General features: G+C 45.6%; 1 protein-coding gene and 1 pseudogene across 1 annotated transcript in view; both read right to left on the reverse strand.

Annotated features, from left to right (window-relative positions):
• The window catches only part of DNAJC11 (DnaJ heat shock protein family (Hsp40) member C11), a 595,493-nt gene that overhangs the window by 287,798 nt on the left and 279,839 nt on the right, over positions 1–27,856 (reverse strand). Inside the window, exon 4 of the mRNA XM_085604469.1 lies at positions 12,290–12,391. Coding sequence (XP_085460595.1) covers positions 12,290–12,391 — 102 coding nt within the window. The remainder of the gene's footprint in view (positions 1–12,289; positions 12,392–27,856) is intronic.
• Positions 17,016–20,736, reverse strand: LOC146867358 (band 4.1-like protein 4A pseudogene; annotated as a pseudogene).

Below are 27,856 nucleotides of genomic sequence, written 5' to 3' on the forward strand. Positions count from 1 at the left end.
GTGTCATACCCCTCGCCAGCAGCTGCAAAACAAAATATAAAACTATAATAAAAAATGTTTATCGTTTTTTTTTTTTTTAACGTGAACATGTTTTGGAGGCGGGGCTAGACGAGGACAGGCAGGAAGGGGGGGGGGGGCGGGGGAGTGTTGGGCACTGCTGTTAGTGCACATGTTGGTTTAGCCGGCTGTCTTAGGACAGTCAGACTGACATGCGCACTGAAGCGGTTTCCAATCCGAGCTGCGTTGCCAGGTTGCAGACAGACACAGGCACCCAGTCTTACTGGGAGCACAAATTGATGGCGCTCAGGCCAATCCTGATGCTGTTCTCAATGCGTGAGAACAGCATCTGGATTGCCCGCAGGGGAGTCTGGGAGCCTGTGCAGTGCAGCAGGAGAGCAATGTGTCAGCGATGCAGCGGGCGGCAAGTAGGTGTTTTTCTGTTTGTCGTCCGTCGCTTCCCCTCCCTGCCACTCTGACCGGACACTGCATAGTAGGCTTGAAAACTGCCACAACTGAATACACCTTGCAGACAAGCTTGCATGACCTTTGTAGCTTCTCCCCCAGGGAACATGGCAGAGGTTGCATTTCAAAGCCCACAGGACCAGCACCATTAGTCAGCCCTGGTTATAAATAAAATACAATTCCACAGTGGGGTTTCAGGTTTTCTACCAAGGCAATAATGGGCATATCAATAGCAAACAGTACATTTTACATCACAATATACCAGCAACGTTTGTAAGAACCTGACCAGATTTAAAAACAACTGCACGGAGGAAAGTATGAGGTATTGAGGGGCAATTGGCGTATTCTAAGGCACATGTGGACGACTTGCATAGGTTTCAAAGGCAAACCTTAAGATGCCGTGAGCTTTATAGGGATATATAATTTATGTAACTGGCCCCCATTAATGCCAGTTGCAAGTGAAGGTTGTGTTTGTAGTCTTAGCCAGCAAGTCCGTAGTCCCGTTGTTTGTGGCAAAATATTGACTTTCGTAGGGATGTAGCTTGTATTGTGTAACCCCAGCTCCTGCCCACGGTGGGATAGTACCTCTCCATATGATAAGATCCTGTAACGTTGGTGTGCCGTAAAGTACTTTTGCAGTGCAGTGCATGGTCATCTTCCACCCTCATCCCACTCTGCGATACACAAACTGCAAGAACACGATTCGCCCACAATCCAAACTGCAGCAGCATGCCGCGTCCTCATGAACAGCCTGTCCATACACTGACTTTTGGAGAATCATGTCCCCACATTCACTTCCAATCTCAATAGAGAGAATAGAATTCACTATAGCTAAAGGTGTGAGCTCCCTGGATACCGTCCTCCTGTATCCCAGCATGCATGAACTTCAGAGAAGCAAAAGCCTTTTTTATATTGGACAAACACAGCCCATATCTCAGAAAAAGGTCGGAGGCCTACAGCTAGAAACTGTGCAACAGTTCTGCTGCTCAAAATCAAGCGTTCTACCTTGTCAAAATTGATCATTTATTTGAATATCTCCCAAGATAAGGAGGCAGGGCACATCTCCTATTATAAGCTCTTGCAAGTTTAGTCTCCCCAAAGTACACAAGGTTGTGAGTATGCATCAGTAAAGAAAAGTGTGTGAGTGTTTCTATATATGTATTATTTTATTTTTGCAATTTTATATTGTATGAGCATGGCCAGCAAGCATTAGAGCTATTTACAATGACAAGTGGCAAAGTTACAAGAATGAGAATAAGGTAACCACGAATAGAAAACACCAAATGCACAGTAAAGTGCCAGACAACAGAGCAATAATATACATCACGAAAGTGCCTATCGAGGCAGAAGTGTAAAGGCTAGAAAAGAGTTAGTTCCATATTCTGGTAGCACTCCCAGAAATGGTCTGTACAATACTACAGTGAAAGGGGCAAGATGTATTTTGGAAAGATCAGATAGAAGAGAGACCCCCATAGTCAATTATTGACAGCACAAATGATTGCACAAGAATGTAATGCTCCTGTTCTGGTATAAAGTGACAAATCCTCCAAATAACTCTTAGCTTAAAACGCACACCTATGGCCATTCTATTGATATGTGAAAGTGAGTAGGAACACACTGCTCGCATGTAACAGCGACATTACCCCATAGCGTCTTGGTAGTTGTAGTTCAGTTTTTCACACAAAGTTGATATTATTTTTCAGCTAATGCAGTCTTTCGAAATCGTATCTCTAGACACCAGAGTTTTAGGATTCCTCCCTCATCAGTAGAGAATATTTACGGGTTGCTGGACATGCTGCCAATTTTCTCAGGGATAATCCCACTCGTAGCGTGCAGGCGTTCTAAAGCTCGTCAGCTTGGGGGCGGCTCACGACAGCCGCTACCCACTTTCACATTCTACTGATATGTGACTGAAGATTAAGTCTCATCAAGAGTGATGTCTATGGATCTAGCACTGCTGATGGTAACTGGTTTACAGTTCAGAACACAAAAGGAGTCATGCTAAGATTCGACTAGTAGTGTAGAGTACAACGGGTTGTCGACGGCGTTTCAGCAAAGAACTTTGGCTTTTTCTGTGGTCATTTATAAATTCGTTCAAATTTGATTGTACATAATCATATCTTGACCATATTGTCATTATCATTTTATCGCCGTTCACGCTGTCTTCACCTATTGTGCTCACTGCGCCGTTCACTATCACTAGCACGCCCAGTGCTCACTTGTGTGTTTTTGGTCATTTGTACCTTTATTGTACCGTAGTGCTGTTATAACTACCTACAATATATACCTTTTTTCTACTCTCATGGTGGTCTCCCGTCCTTTCCTTTGTGATTTCATTATTGTTTTGAAATTTGCCTTTGAATGATATCCAGTTGAGACATTGTTGTTTTGTTAAACATTATTGCCCGGTCTCTGCTGGGATAACGGGTACACTCCTGTTGTTTGTTTCTTTGTAATTGAGCAACCGCTGGGTTGCGAGAGTATTATACTCCTACTCACACAGATTTATGTGGTTCATATATGTGTAACTAATCTACACTATTATGTCATTTAGGGAGACCCCTATATACACGGATGACTATATCCAACGTATCCTTAGTGGCCCTTCCCTTCTTTCACATACTTCCACTCCCCTTACAACAGCACCTAACACTTCGAGAGTCCTGTTAGAGAAACTTGAGAACCTCAAAAAGAAACAGATACGCACAGATTTGCATGCACGAATGCTAACTGAGTACCTCAAATCAGATACTATACCAGTGGGCCTCCAAATACGTAATATCCCTGCCATCTTTACACAAGATCCTAAATTCCGTAACGGCTTCAGCCATCTTGCCACAACCTGTTCCCGACATTGGATGGTTCTAGGTATTGAAACAGCTATTGAGCACAGCAAAAAAGAACTTGAAGAAATTGCAGAATTGGAGAAACTTATTCTATCAGATACCTCCATCGCTGATGCAAAAGCATTATTAGATAAAATCAATAACACCATCGCCACATTTCATACTTTTGAACAAAATAAGAAGATGAACAAAATACAAAGAGATATCAAGAACTATAACAAGGACAATACCTACCCATACCTTCTGGATACTTTTTTCAATACACCCTACCAACCTCCAAGAAGTCGAAATTGGGGTAGATATAGAAACAACCAGGCCATTACTTTTTCGGACTCATCCAACACCTCAATTGAAGACTCAGATCCTGGTGAAGGCACTAGTAGTGTACACCCCCAAAACAGAGCTCCACTTCAACCTCCACCTCCTCTACTACCCTCCCTTTTTTTAGGGCAACGCCGCGGCCGCGGACGAGGGCAGTCGCGAGCAAACTATCAGTACCAGTACGCAGGCGAGAGACAAACGCGTCGGAAATTCTATCAATGGGGCCCACAATGATGACTCTCATGGATATCGAACAAAATACTGAGATGCAATCCTCAACCCATTTTTTAGATCCTCAAGCAGGTCTACCAACAGGATCTTTGAACTGTACAACTCTAATGGATTCTTCTATATCATCTATCCCTACTATTGTACCTGCAGTGGAACAAACTTCCTCGCCTTCTATGGTTTCCCCTATTCCTATTTTCAATTTGTCCAAACACATTTTGTCCACCGAAGAAATCTCTATTCTCAGTAAGGGCCTCTCCTTTGTTCCAACAGATCGTAGTAATTTTTTCAAATTGCAGGAAGATCTACTATTGTTCTTTAGACGTATCCGTCTAAAGTATTTTTTCAGGGATGAAATTGATCAACCCCAGACCTATGAAAAATCATTTCATCCCCCGTCTACCTTTCTTCCCCCAGCTTCCGCCATGCCACCTGAAATCTTGACTTTTGAGAGATTAGTCCTACATGAAGTCAAGGAAATACAGTCCCAACATGAGTTTGTTCCTTATAATATACCTATCTGTGAGAAACACGCCCTTAAAAATCTCAGCGAAAACTCAGATAGTCATAAAACCAGCAGACAAGGGTGGCGGCATCGTGATTATGGACATAGATAAATATGATGCCGAGATCTTACGGCAGCTTAACAACACTGCCCACTACCGCCCTTTACCAGGAGATCCCCTTTCAGACATCCGTAAACAAATACAGACAGTCACTACCCAAGCCTTACACTTTGAGATCATCTCCAAAAAAGAATTTCTTTTTCTAAATAATGCTCACCCTCGCACACCAGTCATTTATGTCCTACCCAAAGTCCACAAGGACTCTGCCAACCCCCCAGGACGCCCAATAGTATCTGGCTGCGGCTCCATACTGGAGCCATTAGGGAAATATATTGATTCCTTTCTCAAAACCTTTAATCCTTTGACAGACACTTTCATCAAGGACAGCACACACTTAATCAACATTATTGAGAATCTTTCCTTTGACAGCAACCATGATCTCATGGTAGGTTTAGATATTGAATCTTTATACACCAACATACCCCATTCAGAGGGCCTCACTGTCATAAGATCACTTTTAGACACCCGTCCTAGACCCACTCGCATCCCGTCAGAATTCCTCATGGACTTGCTACGCATTGCACTTACCAACAATTATTTTTTATACAAAGACACCTTTTTTCTACAGATTAAAGGTGTAGCAATGGGAGCTTGCTTCGCTCCAAATTTTGCAATACTGTATGTCCATCATTTGGAAACCACTGTTTTTCTCAACCCCTTGAATCCTTTTCTCAATAGGATTAATCTATGGCGTCGTTACATAGACGACATTCTCCTACTTTGGCGTGGTACACAGGAACACCTTGTATCCTTTATGACTTGGCTAAACAACTCTCAAAAACATCTCACTTTCACCAGTGATGTTAGGATTAATGACCTTCCTTTCCTTGACCTTATGTTGCATGCAGAAGAAGGATCCATAGGGACTAATCTCTATCGCAAGCCCACAGAACGTAACACCCTCTTAATGTATTCCAGCTATCACCCAAGAGGCTTAAGATATGGTTTACCCTATGGTCAGTTCCTTCGTATTCGAAGAAATTGCAAATGGCGAAGGGACTATTTCAGGGAAGCTGCTGTTTTATCTGAAAAATTGATCTCAAGAGGTTATCCGAAACGCATCGTTTCTCGTGCCCAGAAACGAGCCTGGTACTGTCACAGGGAGATCCTCCTTGCCCCTTCAGAGAAAAAAAGCAATCTGCGCATCCCCTTTGTTTCTAACTACAGCCCTTCAAGCAATTTGATTAGCAAAGTGATCAAGAGAAACTGGTTGCTTCTTCGGACTCATGTCCAATTCAAAGAACCCCCCCTGTTTTCATACAAAAGGGGCACCAATTTGTCAGATAAATTGGTCCACGCCATCACGTGGCCCATAAAAGAGAAGAAGATTCAATCTGTAACTACTCTCTGGGGCCTTCCCCCAGTTGTAGGCCATTACAAATGCCAAACCTGTGCAGCTTGTAATCTTACGTTTAATACCAAGGATTTTGTGACATCAGATCAAACATACCAACTGAAAACTTTCTCCAATTGTCGCACCACCAATGTCATTTATGCCATCCGTTGTCCCTGCAATCTTCTTTACATCGGCCAAACAACACAGATGGTAAAACAACGGATTTTTCAACATCAAAGCCGCATACGATGTAATGTTGAAACTGCACCTCTTGTTGGACATTACAAAGAACAAAACCACTCAGAAACCGATTTGATTTGGCAAGTAATTGATCATCCAACACTCCCATTACGAGGGGGTAATCTTCAACTCTTGCTGAACAAATGCGAATGCCGATGGATCGCACGCTGTGACTCAGTCAATCATGGATTGAACACTTTAGATGAATGGAATACAGTCACCAATACATCGTAACTCTCTCCTGCTGAATCTGAATCTGGTTTATAATAGTGGATTCTTTCATGTTGTCATTCTCCCTTCCTTGTGTTCCCATCCCTTGCCCCCCCTTTTTTTCCCCCCTCCTTCCCATCCCTACTCCCCTTGTGTTTCCATCCCTTGCCCCCTCTTTTCCTCCCTCCTTCCCATAATCCCCCGCACCCCCCCCCCATTCCCACTCGCCTTCTCTCCCCCCCCTCCCTCCTCCCCACACCCCACCTCCCCCCCCCCCGCCCCTTCCCTTCTCCTTGTCTCTCTTTTTATATCTAATTGATATAATCTTGAGTCCTCTTGGGTACACATGTTATAAGCATATATTATCCTGTTGCCCACTATTATTTTAATTTGGTCTTTTTGCTTTAATTGTAATCCAATTGTTCTCCCCTCCTATTTTCTTTCTTCATTATATAGTTGTCTTTGTTTACTGCGTATATGACGTTATTCAATATGATTTTTAATTTATATTTGTATTGTCGTATAATATGGTTGTTGCGTATGTTATTATGTTATACTGTCCAATCCTTGCCCTGTTTTTAGCTTCCTTTTGCAACCCAACACACCTCCCCCCCCTTACCCCTCCCCTCTTGCTGTCTACCCACTCCTCTCCACCACTCCTTCTCCTCCCCTTTTTTCCCCCCTTTGCCCCCCCCCAACCTCCCCCCTTTTCTCTTTTACCCCACCTCAGTTAATTTTGATTTGATGTATTACTAAACAATATTTATTATCCTCCATTGTGGTTTACTCTAGTTTCGAACCGTCCACTCTCGGTGTTTTTCACTTCCGGTTTCACTCCGCTTTCCTTCTAACTTGTTCCCCCGGGGCACCGTTCTACCCATGCTAGTCACAGGTCTAGTCCTTTCTCTGGTTTGTCCCGATCACGTGACACGTTACTCATAACGATGTTCCATAGCGGTTGCCACTACCGGCATGGACGTTTGACTCGTCCGTCCAGAGGATTTGTTCCTGCCCTTCGAGCCATGCGATCCCCAGCGATTTAGCCCTCTGTTATTCCACCCGAGGTAAGATCAGGCCACATAGAAGACGCCCCTTGATTCCGCTTTGGCCTTAATAATTAATTAATTTTTAATTTATAATTCCTCTCCCTAATCTCTCCCTCTCCTCCCTTCCCCAGGCTTTTTGAATTGATGCCCACGCCAGGCTCCCGAATTCCGTTTTTTCTGGCTACATACCTCCTTGATGCTGATCCTTCATTGACACATTGGTAATTACTTGTTCGTCCCTCTTCCTTCCCCCCCCCCTCCCCCCTCTACCCCTTTGAGATTACATGGTCAATAACTCGGACCCCTTCGTCCCTCCTTTCCTCCTTTAGATTTTACGGTGATTCACAACCAGGTCAACCCCTACCCTTGGAATTTTTACGCCCAGGTAATTAGCTCCCTTCCTTTTCATCTTTTCTTGGGCTTTACTTTTAGGGCCTTTCTCTTTTAGACAACTCAAAACCCCCCCTTTTTCGCCTCTCTCTTCACAGCACACGTTTATTTAAGACCATTGTCCTGATGATGGCCTGGAATCAATCAGGCTGAAACGCCGTCGACAACCCTCAGCAAAGAACTTTGGCTTTTTCTGTGGTCATTTATAAATTCGTTCAAATTTGATTGTACATAATCATATCTTGACCATATTGTCATTATCATTTTATCGCCGTTCACGCTGTCTTCACCTATTGTGCTCACTGCGCCGTTCGCTATCACTAGCACTCATCTTCAATGGTAACTGCATCACCAGTGCGCTGCATAATGTTGTGCATGTATTGTATTTGGTTTTATATAGCGCTTACAACCCCTGAAGAGGCGTCAAAGTGCTTTTTCGGCGAGTATCAATCGACTCCAGAACCTATAAATGATTGGTGATGAATAAGTATAGTGAAAAACGAAAGTAATTTGAGTGGTGGATGTATTATTCAGTTATTTGGATTGAGAAGGATAGTGGAGGAATAGAATAGGGAAAAAGGTTTGCATTTATATAGCGCTTGCTACTCCTGATGAGGTGTTGAAGGAGCACGTCCTGTCCTCACTGACCAATTCAGCTGAGATTGGAAGGGACACCGACATATGCACCTCCAGTGGAACTGAGGTGCTGGAAATTGTAGTTAGCATGAGAATGTGATGGTGCACACAAGTGCTAAGAAAACACTTGCTTAGTGCACGGCACAAATATCTACCCTACTACAATCATGTGGTGCACAAGTGCAGGAGTTTGTAGTTTGGGCAAAAGTGAGAGTTAGTTACGGAGGGAAATTGGTGTAATGTACACCAGGAGCATGTTCTGTATTCACTCTAGCATGAGTACTCTTTTGTGCAGAATGATGAGCTACCCTCCATGCCTCAACAGAAACCCTGTCTCATACATAAATCCCAGGTGTGAGCTTAGTGTAGGATGCAGTCCAATATTGTGGCATGGCATCATTTTTCTTCACTTGTCCTACTGAAAGGTGGACTGTCTCTTTCCCTGTCCACCATAACTAGCCCTATCCTGATCGGGTTTCAGTCTTCCCCTTTACTTTCCACTCTAGCTCCGACACCTTTCATATCTTTCTTTTGCTCCAACTTCTGATGCTGTACTTATGTTTTCAGACCAGGTTGGGTGACCAAACTGATGGGACTCCCCCGCCCGCTCCAAGCCAAGTGCACATAAAGTGCCGCACATGATCAGTGTTAAATCCCCAGCTTTGCTTCATGACTCCAGGAAGGGACATACCTAGGTTCATCTTCCTGGTTAAGTACGTGCTACTTTGATAGGGATGTTCATTTGGTGCAGAGATGGGTGCATGTGGTACACAGGGAGGTGGCGGCGTAGGGCTGGGCGTCCGGTGCAGGCAGGACTGGGAGTGAGCAATGCAGAATGTCATCAGCAGCCCCAATGCCCATATACAATGTGTGTGTCACTTTCCACCTTCAGTCCCAAAGGAGTCATCACCATCCCCAGATTAAAGCCTGGTCCATACTCTGTGCTGACACTGACATTCCTCGTTGGCTTCTGTAGTTAGCTTCTGTAGGAAAGTGCCCTTTTCGGCATTGTCACCCCTCCACCTTTTGCCTGGGATTTGATAGGATTTCAACTGCACGTGAACTTGGTTCTTGCTAACCAGGCCCTCTGTGTCAGATCTCTTTCCCAAAACTATGCAATTTCCCCCCAATTGACAATACCTTTAGTACCATCTGAAAGTCCCTACTAAATGGTACTGCTAATACCTTGGGCCGGAGGTCCTAAAGGGGGTCCTCAAGGGCTGCAGCATGACTTGTGCCACCCTAAGGGACCCCTCACAAAGCTCAAGCAAACTGCCACCGCAGGCTGCGTGTCTTGGTGCAGACAAAAGTGAAAAGACAAAATGGCATACAGCCTGTGTACCATGCCTACCAACACTGCATGCAGTATAAGTAAGTCACCCCTACATCAGGCCTTACAGCCCTAAGTAAGGGTGCACTATATTACATGTGAGAGCATCAGCACATATGCCCCTGTGCTGGCCAGTTCCATTGCTGCCAGTACAAGTGAACTGGGAAGCCATTTAACAAGCATGTGCTGGACACTGGTAGAAACATGTTCCCCAGCTACATGATGTCTTCACTGAAAACAGGAATGCTTGGTATCAAACATCTCATTGTAATGAATCCCCACTAATGCCAGTGGTTTGTTTATTAATAAATTCACATAGAGGGCACCTTAGAGATGCCCCCAGGAACCCTACCTGCTCCTGGTGTGCTGACTGACTGGGTTTAACCAGCCTACCAACAGAGACGAGTTTCTGACCCCCAGGGTTGAGGGTGTTTGCTGCCAGGGGGCCATAAACCAAGCATGCCTAGGCAGAGGGTATGTTAGACCTCCTCCCACAGGATAACCTGCAGATCAGCCTTCCAAGGCTGGGAGGCTTCAAAGAGCCTACTGCCTTTAGCATGCAAATCTGGTTTCTCTCATAGGAGAAGAAGCTGACCCCCTTTGTCCAGAGCCCTTTGGCACCTAGACAGGCAGGAATTTTAACTAGTCAGGCGGGAAAATTAACTAGTTAGACGGGCCTGCCCACCCTCAGGCTAGTGACACCCCGAAGGTGGGCTACTTGAAGGGGAGGCGACTTTTCAAAGTTAGCCATCTTGATATTGGCAAAATCATGAATTCTGGGACAGGGTTATGACCACTTCCCCCAGGAATTAGTCATAAAGGGGAATCAGTGACCTTAAGGATAGGTAGCGCATTGGCTGCTATCCTACACTCCCCCTATGACCCCTATATTCAGCATTTTGGGGAGCGCCTAAAAACAGAAAATCAGATTCCTACCGACCTACGAAGGAGGACACTGAAGAGCAGTAAAAGCACAGGCTGTGAAAGAAGCAACTGACTTGGCGCTAGCCCCGCCGGTCTGTCTTCTGTTCCCATCGAAGTTCCCAAAAGTCATCTCATCCTGCAGCTGTTTTGCCTCCAAAGCCTGGGACGCCTTCCTGCCTTCAACAAAGAACCAGGGACTCCCTTGGAACAGCAGAGCTGCTTCCCTGCATCCTGCAGGCACCCTAAAGAAGACTGAGACTCTGGCACTGCAAAAATCTGATACCACAAAGCACCAACGCACCAGCACTTCCTAGCCGGACTAGAAGTGGGCCAACGGTGCCAGAGTGGTCCGCTAGCACTCCAGAGACAAAGTCCATCATGGACTTGCCCACTGTGGACTCCCCGATGCCGCCTGCAGTCTCTGTTCGCAGGCCCCCTCTACAGCGACTGCACCCTGTGACAAAAATCAATCACCAAATGACACCTTTGCAACCGTCGACCCTGGCCTTGGAGAAGAGAACCGAAGGTGTCCCCATTTCCCCAAGCATCGTGAGGCCTGAGCTCCCTTGTTGGTTCGGGCCAACTGGTTACCCAGTCCGAGCCTGCAGCCTCTTTCCCAGATGACCCATCTCCATAGACTTGAATGGGGCACCCGATGATGTAAGGCACCTCTTCACCCGGCCGCCTCAGTGCTGCCTGAAGTGAATTGTTTGTGCTGCCTTGGAACTTGCCCCCTACTCACCTTAATTCTAGAAGATTTGTCCAGTAAGTCGCTGTTAAGTGCCTGAATATAATACATGTGTTTCCTACATAGGTTAACATGGCCTTGAAGGGCTTCAATTACGATTTAAAGTATCAAAATGATCGGATGCTGAAAAACACCTCTCCACTGGGACGCCCCAGTGCCTCCCAGGGTGTCCTGTTGGGGCTGCCTTGCACCTTGCCCCATACTCAACTTAAGTCCCAGGGAAGGGTGCTGCTGTAAGTCGTTGTTAAGTGTGCGTATGCGGAGTATATTTTTTTCCTAGCTTAACATTCCTGAGAAAAAGCTTCAATTACGATTTAAAGTATCAAAAAGCAGTTTTCTTCAAACCTGCCCTTGTAAAAATGACTTACCTCATTTTGATGATCTTGGTGCCTAAAGTTATATAAAGATAAGTGTTATTTTTATAAATTGGTATGGATCTCCTTATTGAGGTGTGCGTGTGTGTGCGCGCGCAGCGGATGACTAACACTCCTCTCTAATAAGACTAAGGCTGCTCAACCCCACTACCTCCTAAACAAGCGCCTTGGGCGTGCTAGAGCAAGCCCCTGTCCACTAGTAAGGGAATACCTGGACTCTTTTCACGGTATACCTCATTTTGGTATAGCATATAGACGGCGACTTCCTACAGCTTCTCTCATGACTCTCTTGCAGTCAGCAAAAGATGTAACTTTTTAAAATCAACAATGCTCACTAGCGGCACAGCAATCTCTAGGATTTAGGGAGGCCAGACAAAAACAGGGTCTGGGTGAGCCATGTCAGGTTCACCCCAGCACTCGGAAGCTAGGGCACATGTCATTTCATTAGAGATGATGCATGTTGAAAAGCACTTTTCTCTAATGTGCCTACTTCGTGTGACTGACTATCATTTGAAACCTCTTATCAACTGAACAAGCAAGCAAAATCTTCTTTAAAAGGAATACAACCCTACCTTTGGGTTGGTTCTTTGCTGGAGTCGCCGCTCTTCTCGTTCTCTCTGCAAGCGCTCAAACTCTTCTCTGATCTCAGTAGCTGTTCTTCTCCTTTCTACGACCTACACAACAACGAAAATTGTCAGTAAAAACAGAACACAACTTTTTAAAACTTTTCACTGATTCTCAAACTCAGATAAAAAAAAATAAATAAAAAAAAAGTACAGTACAGTTCATAAGCAAAACGCATACAGAGGGAACACTGCCAGCAGCATCAGCGCCGAAGGAGGACATCTATGCGTGTGTGCAGTGTGAACAAAGACAATAATACCTGCGACCTGCTTATTCCTATGGACACATGCATGGGGTCCATAAGTCAACATGTTGTCCAAATAGGTCAGCAGCTTATACATCCTTATTTGGTATGACCATGATTATGACATGTGTGCTTTCTTCTACACTTGTCCTAATGCAATAGTAACCAAATTATACTCAGACTCAAAAAGCAGTACCGGTCTGAGTTGCACTCACTGTACTTAACCGTGCACATCTACCGAAATGTTCTCGCAGTCCAGCCGTAAGCCACATTTCTTCTTGAATTTTGCGGATTGATTCGTTTAAAATAAACTGCCAACGTAACTAATTTAGTCTTTTTTGTTGAAACGAAACAAACTAATATAAAGTCACAATAAAACAAGTACTAGTAAAAGTTAGTAAAGCCTATAGTTCTGGCCTTTTGCTAGGGTAAGTTTTTGGCAATAGTTGGGCTACTGTCTGTGGACTTGCCTCCTGCTGTCCTATAAAGACAAACCCACAACGAAGCAACATCTTGGACTAGAAAATATATGTGAGCAATAAGTAAGGCCACTTTGCGGAACCGACTGCTTTAACAGACGTACGTTGAACCGTCAATGAAGTGTTTTATGAAAATTAATCTGAAGGTAAAGTTTGCACTGTAGATGGTGAACTTAAAAGCCATAAACAAGAAAAAAATGCATTGTAGATACATGTGACAAAGGACCAGTGTTTTCTGTGCATCTTTAAGAAGGACTGGCTTTACTTTGAGAGCAGAAACAGCTGTACCATGAGGCAAAGTAAAATACATGAAATCACTAATAAAATGAGTGAATATAACTACTTTTTGATAGTCTATGTTATCAGAGCAGCAATGCCTGAAACACACACACACAATGATTCTTATGTAGAATCTACAAGTAGCATTTGTAGTCTAAAAAATGACTATTTGATGCTCCATCGCCAAAACATAACAGAACACAAATGTGACCACCTGAAAAATCCATGACCTTGATGGACAGCACATCCAAGCAATTACAAGCCATCAAAAATGCATGAAACCTAAAAGCTGAATGTGAATGTGGCTGGTGGAAAAGCCATAGTCTATGTACTGCTACTTATAGTACTTTAAGAATCAAGACTATGAGGTCAAGCTCAATTGTAGACCAACCCAAAAAGATCATGAGGCACAATGATTCTGTCCCTATTTTTCAGAAATAGCTGCATATACACACACACACACACACGCACACACACACGCACATATATATATATATATATATATACACACATACACACACATATATACATACACACATATATACATTTTTATAACAGAAAGCATGAAGAGTAGACAAATTTACTAATTTGGTAATATGTGAAACTTAAGCTGGGAAATCACCGAAGACCGCTCGTGCTCGCCTGCGTATGTACAGATTCCCATTGACGGAGAACGTATATTTATGGTATCACACTTCAAGATGCAAGACACTAACTGGCTTATAATTTATTTTTATAAACTTGTTGACTTGGGGATGCTTCTCTGAGCAACCGAAAACATTTTTTGTGAACTCGAAATGGATAGTTCTTTGATCCTCCAAGCTACAGAAAATCTTTAAAGCATCTAAGCTGACTCCACCTTTAGATGCTTAGGTCCCTGAGAGCTTGAAGCAGCATTAAATGTTTTCAGCGTGTCTGTATTGCTCTATCTGATTGACACAGTGCGTGAATCACTTGCTGGTTCTACAACCCAAGTTTTCTTATCCTTGAGTTTCCTAAGACGAGCAAAAGGGCCACGTATTTTAACCCCAACCACCAGATGTTCAGTGACAAGGTAATGCTCCATCTAAAAAAAATACACATACTAGTGCATTTTAAACTCATTTCTATACTGTAGATCAGATCAAACCTGTGTTCTACACCCTAAACATATACCAGCTTACCCTGTCTGGTACCTTAGAGAAACTAATATCTCAAACTCAATGGAGGTTGAAAAACTAGTTCTACTCACTTCCACTGAATAAAAAAAACAATATTTATTTCATGACAGTGGCCAACACGTTTCTCAAAATTCTACTGATTTCTTCACAACCACACATTCATTAGTTACTGCAATGTCATTACTTTGTTTTTAACTTTTTCAGCACTAATAACTTTTGAAAGCACACATATTTTTCCACATTTCTATCAGGTCCACAAATGTCCTTGTACTAATAACAGTGTTTCATATTGAGAATGCTATCTGAGCATAGTTAAACTCTCCAAGTAACTGGGGCAGAGTGTTCCTTTCTCCCAGCGCAAACTTGCGATGGACTCAAGAGCCATTTGCCTAGCTTCAATAAAACAAGCACACAAACTCAACAGGGATATGGAACACAAATAACTGTAGAAAACAATAACTACACCGCCCCAAAGCTAGGTGTGCATATGCTTGCAATACAAAAATAAAAATTAAACACAGCAGGAGGTGGCCTTCTTGCAATGGTATTGCACTTAGTGTATTGTTGTTTTAAAGTTCCAACATAGCTGCCACAGTGAGAAGCAACATGTTGGCCATCTTAGACTGGCAAATAGAATGATATCCTATTACCAATACACTTTATAGACAACAGTTGAGTAAACTTCACATTGGGAGGCCTTCTCTGAATGCTAACTTGTATAGTGTTCCAATATTGTATTGCTCCAAGGTGGCCGACATAATGCTTCTAGGATACAGAACACTGAGAATGAAATGAGCTACAAGTGAGCTGTTCAGTTAGCACTATCTGGGGAGCTACAGGACACTCAAAAAAAGAGGAGAAAGAAAGGAAAGAGGTCATACAAATAGAAAAAATAGAAAACGAACTGTTCACCAGCAGAAACACTGGATCGCATTCATTTTCAGGTGGATGTGCACTTCTGAGAAGACAAATGCTGTTGCTCACAACATGACAGAGCGAATGGCAATCTATATGTGACCCCCCCCCCCCCCCGACAGCCTTAATCAAGTCATTTGTGTTGGCATTGATATCATATGCCGATGACACTCAATAATTGTGTCAATATCTAACAAAGGCCAGGATATGAGTGCGACCTCTAGAAGGTGCATGCATGCAGTAGGATTTTGAATGGGCCACAACAGTTTAAAATTGAATTCTGCGAAGACAGAGGTCATTCTGTTTGGCAATAACCCTAGCTTCTGGTCTCCTGCTTGGTGGCCAGAAGAACTTGGCACTTTGCCACAGCCAATGCAGAAGGTAAAAAACCTAGGAGTTATAATTGATGACCACCTGTCTTATAAGGAACAAGTAAACAAGGTTGTCTTGGCCTTTCTTCTATCTCCGCATCATCTGGAAAATTGTGGATTCTTTGCCCTCAGACATGCTGAAAACTGTTGTTATTGCTCAAGTCCTATTGAGGATTGACTACTTCAATGGACTTTATGTAAATTTAGCAAAAAAACATCTGGAAAAAAATGCATATTGTTCAGAATGCAGCAGCCCATTTGCGCGCCCCCGGGGCACTTTGGTATTACAGAAGGGGGCGCAGACGCTTGTGCAGCCCATTCTGTACCACCGATAGCGCACATAAAGCGTCAGAGCTATCTTCAGAGGGTGTTCTTTTATTTGCATGGGGGCGGGCCCCATGCAAAGGAGGGAATCCCTTGGTCTCTGCCCACCCCCTTCGTATTACAGACACGGCCGCAGAGGCAAAGAAGCTCTCAGGAGGCGCAGTGACAGTGTGCCATCTAAAAGGTGTGGCGCACTGTCAGCGTGCCCCCTGATGGCAGCCCTCTGGAGGGGGGAAAAGGGGTCCCATGGACCCCCCCAGACATCTCCTTGCAGGTGGGTGCAGTCACTGACTGCACTCACCTGCAAGGGGGTCTCTAATCCCCTTTACAAGTGGAGGCAGGTTGTCGCCTGCACTGTGAAAACAGTTTTTTCACAGGAATGCTCTGCCCCCATGGTAGAGCAAGTTCACGACTGCGCTGGGGGCAGCACATTTCATGTAATAGGGGGCACTTTTCCTATTTGCGCCTGGTGCACCTGTCTTAAGGTGCGCTGGGTGCTAACAGAGAAAGTGCGCCCTTTACATAACGGGGCCCCAGATGTCGTAAGTAAACTACATAGTAGAAATTCAATTTAAGTGTGATAGTGCGACTCCCGCTTCTGTAAAATGTGAACAATAAATCTGTCAACATGAGTGCCCTTTTTCAACCAGTGCAGGAGTCAACATTTGGCTTACGCCACATGCATACACCTGTTAGTCCGTCCAGCAGTTTTAAAGGCAGTGTTTGTGCACTGCAGAGTCCTTAATTCTTCTAAATTGAGCAAATGCCTGGGGGGGGGGGGGGGGGGGGGGCGGTTTGTGTTCAAAACAAAGGTGAATGGTCAAACTGTACCATTCCCGCCAAGACTCAAATAGTGCATCTCAATCATCCATAACTGTCCTCAAGCCCATGTTGTGCGGATGCTAACAACCTATCTCCATTTTCAGCCGCATCACATGTACAGTTTTTATTGTCTTCACATTGTGCTTTTCATCTAGGCTGCTTGTGGACAGTGGAGACTTTCCGTCCGACAGGCAGTCTTTGGATCAATTTTTCCTCTGCTGTGAAACGGGACCACCAGAACACTATCAGAGGCACCAGATCTTTCTTTGCATTGACTTCAGACAGGACTGATCTCTCCCCATCAGAACCTAGGGAGCATCTATTCTGACAGAAACTCAGAGGTCAATGGGAATGCCTGATGCGAACAGGGTCCCCCTGAGTCGCTATCTTCGTGTATGGAATCTCTTTTAATTGGTCGACTGATAAGGCAGATGGGTCAACGAGTTGCTTCTGTATGTATTTTCTACAGCTCTTCCTTTGCTTGCACATCTGGGCTTCTCGACCGGGATCAGTGCCTGGACCTCCTGAAGTTGGGATCAGCATGGTTTTTCTCTTTTTGTCGTATCAAGACAGCTTTCTACTGTGACGCTGAATCCACCATGTCATTCTCCTGTCACAATCGGTTTCTCTTCTTTCAATGCTCCCTGTGCAATTCTCTTATTCGCTGCCACTGCTGGTATTACAACGAGACGTCATCTCCTTCTTTGCTTTAAAATGGAGGACTCTACACTATTTTGACCTTTCCTTCTTAGTTCAGGCTGGCCAGAATCACTGTCACTTTCACCTGAAGAGTTTTATTGACGAGGGGTGGGAAAGTTTGGTGACTTGCTACGGTCAGTGGGCGAACTATACAGTCCACTCTATGGTCCATTTTCTTCCCATGGTGCACTTTTTTCTTTGTACCGATTCTGGACTGTTATCACTTTTACTTTCTTGGAGCTTTTCACTGAGGATGGAGCAATAATTTTTGTGGTTCTTTCACTTTCTTCATTTTCCATGGGTGCTGTTTACAATATGCGATCCGCTCAGCTGCGAGTCCCCCCCGCTGTCCTTTTGGGGTAGGTTTTACTCGGGCTCCTTTCCACACTCTTGTTTGGGGTAGCAGGGGTTAATGAGAAAGGTCTCTGCTCGTCTGAAAGGCTGTCCTGCCACTGAACCGATGTTTGCTACCCAGAGAACGAATCTTCTTTAGTTTCCTTGACGGGCAGCTTGAATCATTTCCTGGCAATCTGAAGAACGGGTTGTGCTCTACGTAGCATTTCCAGAGGTGCTTGCAGCTGTTTTACTGTGTGTTTAAAAAAGAAGGATGTTTCATTGCACTTGCAGCAGATATATGCCTTCCCGAAATATAGGAATTATTCACGCCTGTCCTGATACTTCTCTCGCCATAAATCCATAATCTTCGTGTAATCGGACAAGACTCTGGCCATTCACAACTTGTTCTGCTTACGAGTACTGGATGAAGAATCGAGATATAAATTCATAAGGAAATTAAAATCGACCCTTAAATCACTTTCCCTGGGAAGGTCAACAATGTTGGATACAACTCTACCAGTGGGCTGGGTCGTCTAAAATTGGAGGAAAGATTGAAGCTATATTGACTTTAAGATTGTTAATTAAACCTCTAACCAGGGTCCACTTCCCTTCTTTATCTGTTTGGAAGGAAGTAACAAGGAACAGGAAATGTCTATTTATATAAATTGTGATCCCCCTGTGGGCAGGGCTCACACTTGAAATGCACTCATAGCCTGCCCATTACATAAACATGTTATAATTCAGCTCCGTTTGATCCCGAAAATGTGTCTCCTAAAAAGCTCAACATCTGGTGAATGCCCTTTCAACCAATCTTCAATTGCTCGGGCTTTACGCATACTGTTCAGGCCACTGGCATTAAACAAAACTATCCTCAGATGATCTTTATATACCCTCATCTAAATTCTGGGTTACAGCATATAAAAGCATACTGACCTAAAGTGCAGTACAATAAATACCCCCCAAAAAAACTTCTTGCTATGTATATCGATTCACCATTCATTCGCCTGCTTATTGCACATTGCATGCTAAAATCTTTGTGCTGAAATACATACATTTCCTGAGATACAATAAGGTTGAGGGAACTCATACATATTCATAACTTCATGAAAGAAGAAGCATTACTAAAAATATACTGTGCCTAAAACTAAAGTGCAGAGTAAGAATATACATATGCTTGTTCTCAAACATTTCACATTATTTCACCTCTCTACTGCACCGTTCTGTATGTAAAGTGCATTTCACATTTCGCATTTAGAGCCTAAGGGTAAAAAAAGTGTGCTGTGCTTCTTAAAGTAAAATAAAGGCACAGATGTCCACCACTTTTCAATAAAGAAAACAATTCCTAAAAATATAAAGTGCTAAATCCTAAAGTGCAGTGCATAGCTTTATATGTGCTTCTACATAAACATTTCACAGCATTTCACCTCCATATTGAACCTCCCCATTGTCCTTCTCCATTGCACCGTTCCAGTTTTAAAGTGCATAAATACATTTAGCTTCATTAAACACCTAACCCTTTCTGCACATATCCAACCTCATCTCCATTTCCATTAGCCAATGGACATCTCCACAGAGCCAAGTATGAACTCTTCCCTTTTTTAACTGCAGTGACCCCCACCACCTCCTCCCCTTAATACCCACCCTGTGCTACCACACGAGGGGGAAGTGCCCGTACTACCTCACAATGGACCCACCAAAACCAGGGTGCCATGGCACTGCACCCCATCGCACACATGTCTCGAAAGTACCCGAACACGCCCACGTGGAAACATATCAGTTCTCCAGGGGTATAGCACCGCTGGAGCAATATATATCATAATGGAAGAGATCCTAGGGTGTACACGTTCCAGCCAAAAGCCAAGTTCAACCGCACTCATACCCCGAGGAATGCCCATCCCCACCCTCAGAAGGCATACCACACCTCAGTGAATATTGACCCCACTGGAGGCAAAATATTGTATATAAAGGGGATCCTAAAGTGGAAACACTTAGCCCATAGACATATTCAAAACCTAGTTCCATATCTTCTGGAGAAGCTCTTGAGCCTCCCCAAAATCCGAAAAAAAGATAGAATTGTCCTTTCACCAACAGCTTAAGCTTACCCTTCTGACCAATAGACGCCCGAGCCCCCTAAGATTCAAAGGAGTCAATCATCCTAACAATTTCTCTCCATCATCGTGCTCTGGGTGCAAACATATCTGAAAAAATTCGGAACTGGGGCATCTCCATAGTTGGAGGTGGTTCTCTTTTCTACGGCTTTAGATAAAATACATTTGTTAACCCGGCAGTCAGCAAAGTTCACCAATATTGTGCAGGGATACTCAGCACTAAAGAAGAGTTGAGCTGGCACCCTATGAGCCCTAGTGATAGTCAAGTCTCCCATTAATTCAGGCATCACTTTCTCTAACAAGGAGTCCACCCATTCAGGAATCTGCTGCCCTTTGCTCCCCTCTGGTACTCATATGATTCAGAGATTTGACTGTCTGTTCAAAATCTCCAAATCGTGCAGCTTATTTTCCAAAAGGCCTTCGTTTTTTTCAAGCTGGAGCAGTTCCTGCTGCATAAATGTCACCCTGTCCTCCAAGTCCGATTTTCTACTTTCTGCCTCTTTCAATCTCCCCAGGAGCGGAGCCATACCCTCTTCAATCTTTCTTAGTCGTTCATGGAGAGCAGCAATTTCCTGTGCCTGCGATGTTTTCAATTCTCTAATTTCGACTATTATAATTTCAAACATACTTTTGATAATCTGTTCAAGTTCACCTTCATTACCCCTCAGTTCTTGTTGTGGATTTTGTCCCCTTAGTATCTCTCCGTACTCCAAACACACTTGTGTCTCTACATTGCTAGCTATCACGGTCTGAGCTGTATCTACGAAAGGGGGCTCCTGCTGGGGAGAGAAAGGCTACTGCGCATTTCTCTTTTTACTGCTTGGGCCTTGCTTGTATATCTCCCTGCTCCCCTAGAAGTCTGGTTGAACTTGGAGGTCTGCCTCTCCATTTTCCTAGTGATGGCATGGTAGATTTCAAATGCTTCAAGAACAACAGATATTGTTTGGGCTTAGCTGGACTTGATGCTGCTACAATAATGTTGTCAGCTTCCAGTTCGATATTAGCATCTGTGCACTCCAAGCCTGAATGGGAGAATCCAGAGTCCATCAGCTGGGGGTCTGAGGACTCACCAGCTCTCAATTTCTGACCCCTTCTCGCCCTCTTTTTCTCTTTTTGATTGCTGGATCCTTCAGACTTCCCGGCCTCAAGCAGCTCTCCAACTATAGATTCCATTCTTTTGCTGCTCATTGTGATTCATCAGGGATGTGCCTAGTTTTGCTTGGACCCCCCCTGCATTTCAGCCTCTGATCCGGAGTGGATTGACTAATTGCAGACAGTGCCTGTGATATGCACCGCTTTACGTTGTTGTGTTCTCATACTGCAGCAAGATATTTCTCTCCTCCTGCCTTTCGAAGAAAAAGTCCCAGTCTTGGGAGCCGCTCAGCCTGTTAACTACCAATAGCGATGCAAGAGTAATCCCCCTCATCAAGATATGGCCTCTGGAGTCACTCGAAGAGAGTCTCTAACTTTTGGCCCAGCCAGTCTCAAATAGGCCGTAAGGGAAGGGGAGGATGAGCAACAATACCAATACCAAAAGAGAGCCTTGAGCCACCTCGATCAGTTTTCCGACCAATGCGCCCTCCCCATTAATGCTGAGCCTTCTTTACAACAAGAACTTTAATCTTCCAAATTAGGCATAGCCTACTGTCTCCTGCTGCAGTAACTCCTCCTGGTGCTGAGTCCCGACCTGCCCCTACTCCTTGCGGCCCACCGCACTCACCTCTATGCCAGGAAGTAGCGTTACGATCACTTGCCAGAAATACCATGGGACGAACCCAAAAGCCTCTTGAAAGTTCCCTTGCCATGTTATTTGGACGAAGGGTTTATTCTAGAGGGTACAAAACATCGAAATCCAACCTCCTGCCGTAAGCCGCGAGATTGCTTGTAACAAAATACAAGCTCTTCAAGCTTTAACACTGTAATTTAATGACAATTCAGATTAATGGATCATCGTCAAGGGCTTGTTAACATAACCAACTCGGTCCGGGTGTATTGGGCGTTGGCTTTCCCACAGTTAAAAAGTGCAATCGAGCACTCTTTCAGCAGATACACACAATTTATGTCCAATCAAAGTCTGTACTCATGGCAATCACAGGTGGGTGGTACCAACACCCCACCTCGGTAGTGCTTCGTACATCTCGATTCTGTTGATAACATATGGTCAGGCCAGAACTAACAACGGTGATGAGAGAGAAGGTTCTCTGAGTGCCACAAACCACTTTTCCTGGGTGGCATTTAGGCAGCAGCGGCCAGCACAGACAGAGGTGGGGGGTTAGGGCAGTAAGGAGGGGGGAGAGGACTCGGGCAGCCAAAAATAAAATAAAACTTACCTCCTCGCCGCATCTCTGCTCCGTAGTCCTCCCTCGCTGACCTGAACAGGAAGCACACCCAGGCTCCCAGTCAGCCAATCACACAACACTGCGCTCAGACTATGACTGGGGAGCCTGGGCATGTTCTCCATGCAGCATGGAGAACATGCGAAGGGTGAAAGACTGTTTTGGGCGGCCCGAGAGGGCCGGCCGAGCAGTCATTGCGCATTTAGGAGGGTGCTACCACTCCTCCCCGCCCCTTCATGCAACGCTGCGGGATTAGGAAAAAAAAAATTATAATGCGAGTTATCATTTTATTTTCTCTTTATTTCACTGCTAATAAGCTACTCTGCCTTGGCGGAAGCGCAGCCATTTTATAGAGGCAACTCACGGGCAAACTTACAACCAGCTTAGATCACAAATAGTGGTGCAAATGACCTTTTCCCAGGTCACTGTTCCCTCCTGGGGCCCTTAGAATTCTAAAACGAGTCAATGGCCACGGCACATTTCCAGTTCTAGTCATGAAAAAAAAACAATTCTAGTCTTAAGTGCCGAAATATTAATATTTCCTTAAGTCTGAAGCCCTGTGTGAGTTCAAGGCCCGGGCTATATACAGCCCCCCTACGCCCTCTCTGACTGGCCTTGCAAAAATCTATGTCTCGAGTTGAGTAGCACATACGTGATGTCACACTGCAGCCTATAATAGCTCAAATCTATGATTACTTTAAAAGGCGCATTCAGGCTTTCACCAGTTTATCTGGCCGAGGCCAATTTTATTTTACGGTCAAAACAACCTCTGCAAACCTCTGAACATGTTCCGCACAGCATCGTTCCTTTCATTTATCGGCGAATCAAACGACATGGGCCAAGCACGCCGCCAAAGCACTAAAGTTTAGCTAGCCTGGCGGGCCTTTAAGTGCCTGCGTCATTACAGCGCGGCCAGGAGCTTCACGAAAGAGCCCCAGAAGCTGCCACAGCAGCCACCAGCGCCCCAACTCTCACAATGCACATTAAGCGGATTACATTTAACAGATACTGCAAACGTTTCCTTCTTTGGCCCATTTCCTTCATCTTATTCTGCCAACTTTGTATTACGGGCAAGGAGCGCCTATTTTTAGTAGGTCAATTTCTGAAAATCTTCATCCGCCGGATTTATCTCCTGGCTGGCATTTTAAATCTACTGTTATCTCTCCCAGGCCAATACGAAATGGCTCTGCGAGAGAGAGGGATGAGGCACAATCAACTGACTTACTCTTGCAACGAGAAGGAGCTCCCACCTGCAACAGACTTCAGGCGAGTTCACGACCTAAATCACAAACAGATATTTTAAAAAAAACAAACAAAAAAACGTAGACGTGTAATACATGCCATGGCATATATTAAAAAAAAATATTGATAAATCGTCCACTGAAAGGGTGTTGGGTTACCGCAGATCCATATATTTTAGATGGCTTCGAGGCCTTTAAAAAATTGTACTTAGTTTACATATAAAAAAGTCTGTGATGCAAATGCTGTTTGGGGTGGCGACCTAGCCTCTCGTCTACAGATTGAGCAAGGGCTCCTTCCATGGGGTATCTGAACTGGCAATATGACCCAAATTGACTTGCTATATGTGGATGACGCATTGGTATATTTGAGAGGGCTGCTTAGGCCGGTGCTGGATGAACTGAAGAAGTTCAGAGAGGTGTCAGGATTACACACACAGTGTAGGAAGCCATGGCTGTTTCCTTTGGGGCTGTATTGAAGGGGAGCTTCCTATAGGCATGGGATTGAAATTAACCCTGGGCGTAGTGCTCCGCCCGCCGAGTGTGCGTAGTTTTGCCTACTTCGCGGTCCGCGAAGTAGGCGTAGGGCAGGCAGGCTATGCACATGCCACAGCGGAGCTGAGTTGCCCACCACCCGCCTCCCTCCCTCCCTCCCTCTTTTAAATGCAGTGATAATGTTCAAAACTTTTAAAAGCAAGCGCAAAGTAATTAAAATAACTTACCTGAGCTGCGGCGTCCCGGGGCTCCCTCTTCCGTCTCTATCGCCGACTTCTTCCTCACAAATGCGCATGTCACGACAAATACGCTTGCGCGGCTGGCGCCCGCGCATGCGCATTTGTGAAGAAGAAGTCGGCGATAGAGAAGGAAGAGGGAGCCCCGGGACGCTGCAGCTCAGGTAAGTTATTTTAATTACTTTGCGCTTGCTTTTAAAAGTTTTGAACATTATCACTGCATTTAAAAGAGGGCGGGAGGGAAGACGGGTGGCACGTAGTGGGGCTACGCGGAGGGTGCTGGGTGTGCGTAGATTTGCCCCCACTCCGTGATGCTCCGCATAGCCCCACTACGCCCAGGGTTAATTGAAATGGGAATGGAAAACGCTTTAAGTATTTGGGAGTGTGGCCTGCGGCTGCTGCCATACACAAAGGGTGGTGGGGCGGGTGGGGTCGCGCAGTGGGAGTCGGGTGGGGGTATGGGTTTTTTGGGGGAGAATACAATATTTAAAAATATATTTTCTTTAAACTTACTTTTACCACAGGCCGCCTCTCCTCTTCTTCCTGTGTCCCATCAGCCCCTGGGATAGACTCTCATCCAATCCCCGTGCTGCAGAGCAACTACAAACAACCCCTCTCGATTGCGAGCCAGCTGTCTCTGGCAAGGATGGTATTCTTGCCATGATGCTTGTATGTGTTGGAGACTACAATGTGCCCTATTTTCATTGACATGTTCTGGCAACTAGATAGCTTTTTATGTGCTTTGGTATGATCTGGGAAGAGAAGCTGTGCAAAGTTAGACAGACTGTAGCTTCCGTGGCTAAAAGGTGGATTGGGATTTCCCAATTACATTTTTTATATTATGCGGCGGCGCAGCTGTAGCATGTGCTTCACAGGTTCGAGGTTGGCCCTCCCAGGGGAACAGCATTATTAGCTGGTGCATGTGTACAGTATATACTGCCAGAGATGTTTATGAGGGAACAGGGAGTCCCAGGAAGTGCTTCTTAACTAGTTCAACGGATGGCAGAATTGTAGCATAAGGTGGAGATTAAAGTATTCAACAGCTTCCCATTTTCAATGGATATCCCCATCAGGTCCGTAAGCCCTTTAAGGACAGACCGAACAACGATGTTGTGTCGCCGTGCCTGACCGGTCTGCAACTTCCGGGTCAGGCATGGCAGGAAGCGGAAGGGTGGGGCGAGAGGAAGGAGCGCTAGTTCAGGGATAGAAGGCAAGGAATGAAGAAGTGTTTAAACCTCGAACGCGTCCGTGTGTTATTGTGGAGCGCGATCTGAAACCTGGCGACGAGGGTGGGATGCGAAGACACTCCCCTCTGATCAGCGCGCATAAGAAACGCCGATTGAACAGTGCAGCAGACGGTGAGCACAGCACTTCACTGTCAATGTGAGCGCGAGTGGCGGCTTTTACCCAAACCCTGCATACAGCTTAAAACCCAGTGGCCAGGACGCCAAGCAGCCTGAAACCAAGAACCCCTGAAGCCCAGACGGGAGAAACACTGTGTGGAGTCGGGGAAGCCCAAAATCTTCAAGTGAGGCTGATGTGTAGAGGTCGCATTCGGCGGCCATTTTGAGGTCAGGCACCCCCATTCAAAAGTCTGGATACCAGCCCGGCGGACATCTTAAAGTCAGGCAAGAAGAAGAAAGCTTGCCTACGACTGCCGAATATCAGTTGGAACCCCTCTACAGACGCTGCCACAGGTTGCTGTAGTGGAGAGTGAAGCCAGCTGAGTCTCAACATGACTACCCAACCGGACTCTTCACAGAACGCAGCGCCAGGCCCCGTGCGAACTGCACCACCCGGACCCATGCTAGTAGGAGTATCCTTCCTACGCCCTCACGAGCCGCTGATGCTGACCTCCGGAAACAGCATGGGTCCCAAATGGAAGAGCTGGATAGAAGACTTTGAAGACTTCATGAAGGGCTCACAAGTGAGTGATCCTGCCTGTTGGACCTATGTCCCAGGGGTAGCTTGGCTCAGGTCAACAGGCTTACATCTCTACTTGGCCTCTCATGCTTGCATCCTGCCCAGCTCGCAATCTTGCGCAGCCTCACACAAAAAGGACACTACACTGATTGAATTTTACGGTTTACTAGAATCCTTCAACTTTCTTTTCTTTAACGGAGGTACTCAGTTTCCCAAGACAGAGTAAAACATTACATTTGCACTTAAAATGACAATACCATTCCAACGTTACATCTATAAAGCGATTACAGAAACACCCCCTGAGCTTCTCCTCCCGCCCCGAATCAGAAGATCTAGGTTAAATTCCTACAGGGAGTGCTCCGCACCACATCTATAATTTCTACAACTTCAATAGAGAATTTGGTCCTATCTCAACCTCCTCCTTTTAAGTGCTACGCTGGATATTCCCTGTTGCTTGCAATTAAGTGGTGACCTCTAACAGTCTACCTACTATCTAGCCAATAAATCATTACATTTCAACATTGTACATGAACTCAGGCGGTTACCAGTGTGGAGATCGCTTCTCTCAGCCCTTATGATGGGTATCTGTATCTTCGCCTCCCCCCTCCCCTCTCAGTGGTCAGTCTCTTGTACAATCAAGTCAGTCTTCCCACATTACCAGTCTCGAACCAGGGTCTCTCAGAGACTGTCACTAGGGTTCCTCAAGGCAACACCTGGCCGCAATTGCCCACTCTCTGGTGCCCTCCGGGGTTCTCTTTTCCCCCCACCGCCTCCTTCTTGTGCCCCTCTTACTTTGATCACGAGGGTCCGGTTACAGGGGAATCCGGACTCCCAGCGCCAGCCGAGGAAACCTTGTCATCGGGTGGAGGGCCGTTAATAGACACCCCCGCTGAAGCGTTGCTCCCTAGGCTTTCCCTCCGGGGGGATCCCATCCGTTGCTATCTGCCTTCCGTTACGCTCCTCACGGCTGCGGACTCGGCCAGCCAGCCGGGCTCCCCGGGTTGCTTGGGTTCCCAATGCCTGCTGCCTCAGTGCGACGTGTCTCCTGGGGGTGCGGCCACGCTACCGGCATCAGAGAGGGGCGGCGCTGCGGCCCCTCTCACGTGACATGAGTACGCTGGCCTCTTTGCCTTCCGCGTCCCTCTCTTTCCTCAGACGACCTTCCTCACCTGAGACACGGCGCCGCTCGCTCACCCGCACCTCACAGGGAAGCCCTCCACAAACTTCTGTTAGCAGCGAACCACCTCCAGAGGACGACAGGAGCCTCCCGCCTGATTTCTGAGTGAAGACGGTGAACTGTCCTGGTAGGGTCTCGGTGAGAGAATTAGGGGGGGGGGCAAATTAAGGGTGCCAATAGTCCTTTTGTGCAGCTAGATTGGAGTTCAGAACCCTTCTATTTCCTGGGAGTGGGCATCACCCCCTTCAGCTGGAGTTTCAGGGAGAGGGGGGTCGATCACCAGCTGATCCTGGGCCACTTCCAAGGAGTGTGGCCACCGGTAAATCTCCAGATAGCACTGTCCACCGGTTCTCCGACTGTGTCCAGGGCCCGG

Source organism: Triturus cristatus, chromosome 1_2, assembly GCF_964204655.1.
Source record: "Triturus cristatus chromosome 1_2, aTriCri1.1, whole genome shotgun sequence".
Taxonomy (NCBI): domain Eukaryota; kingdom Metazoa; phylum Chordata; class Amphibia; order Caudata; family Salamandridae; genus Triturus; species Triturus cristatus.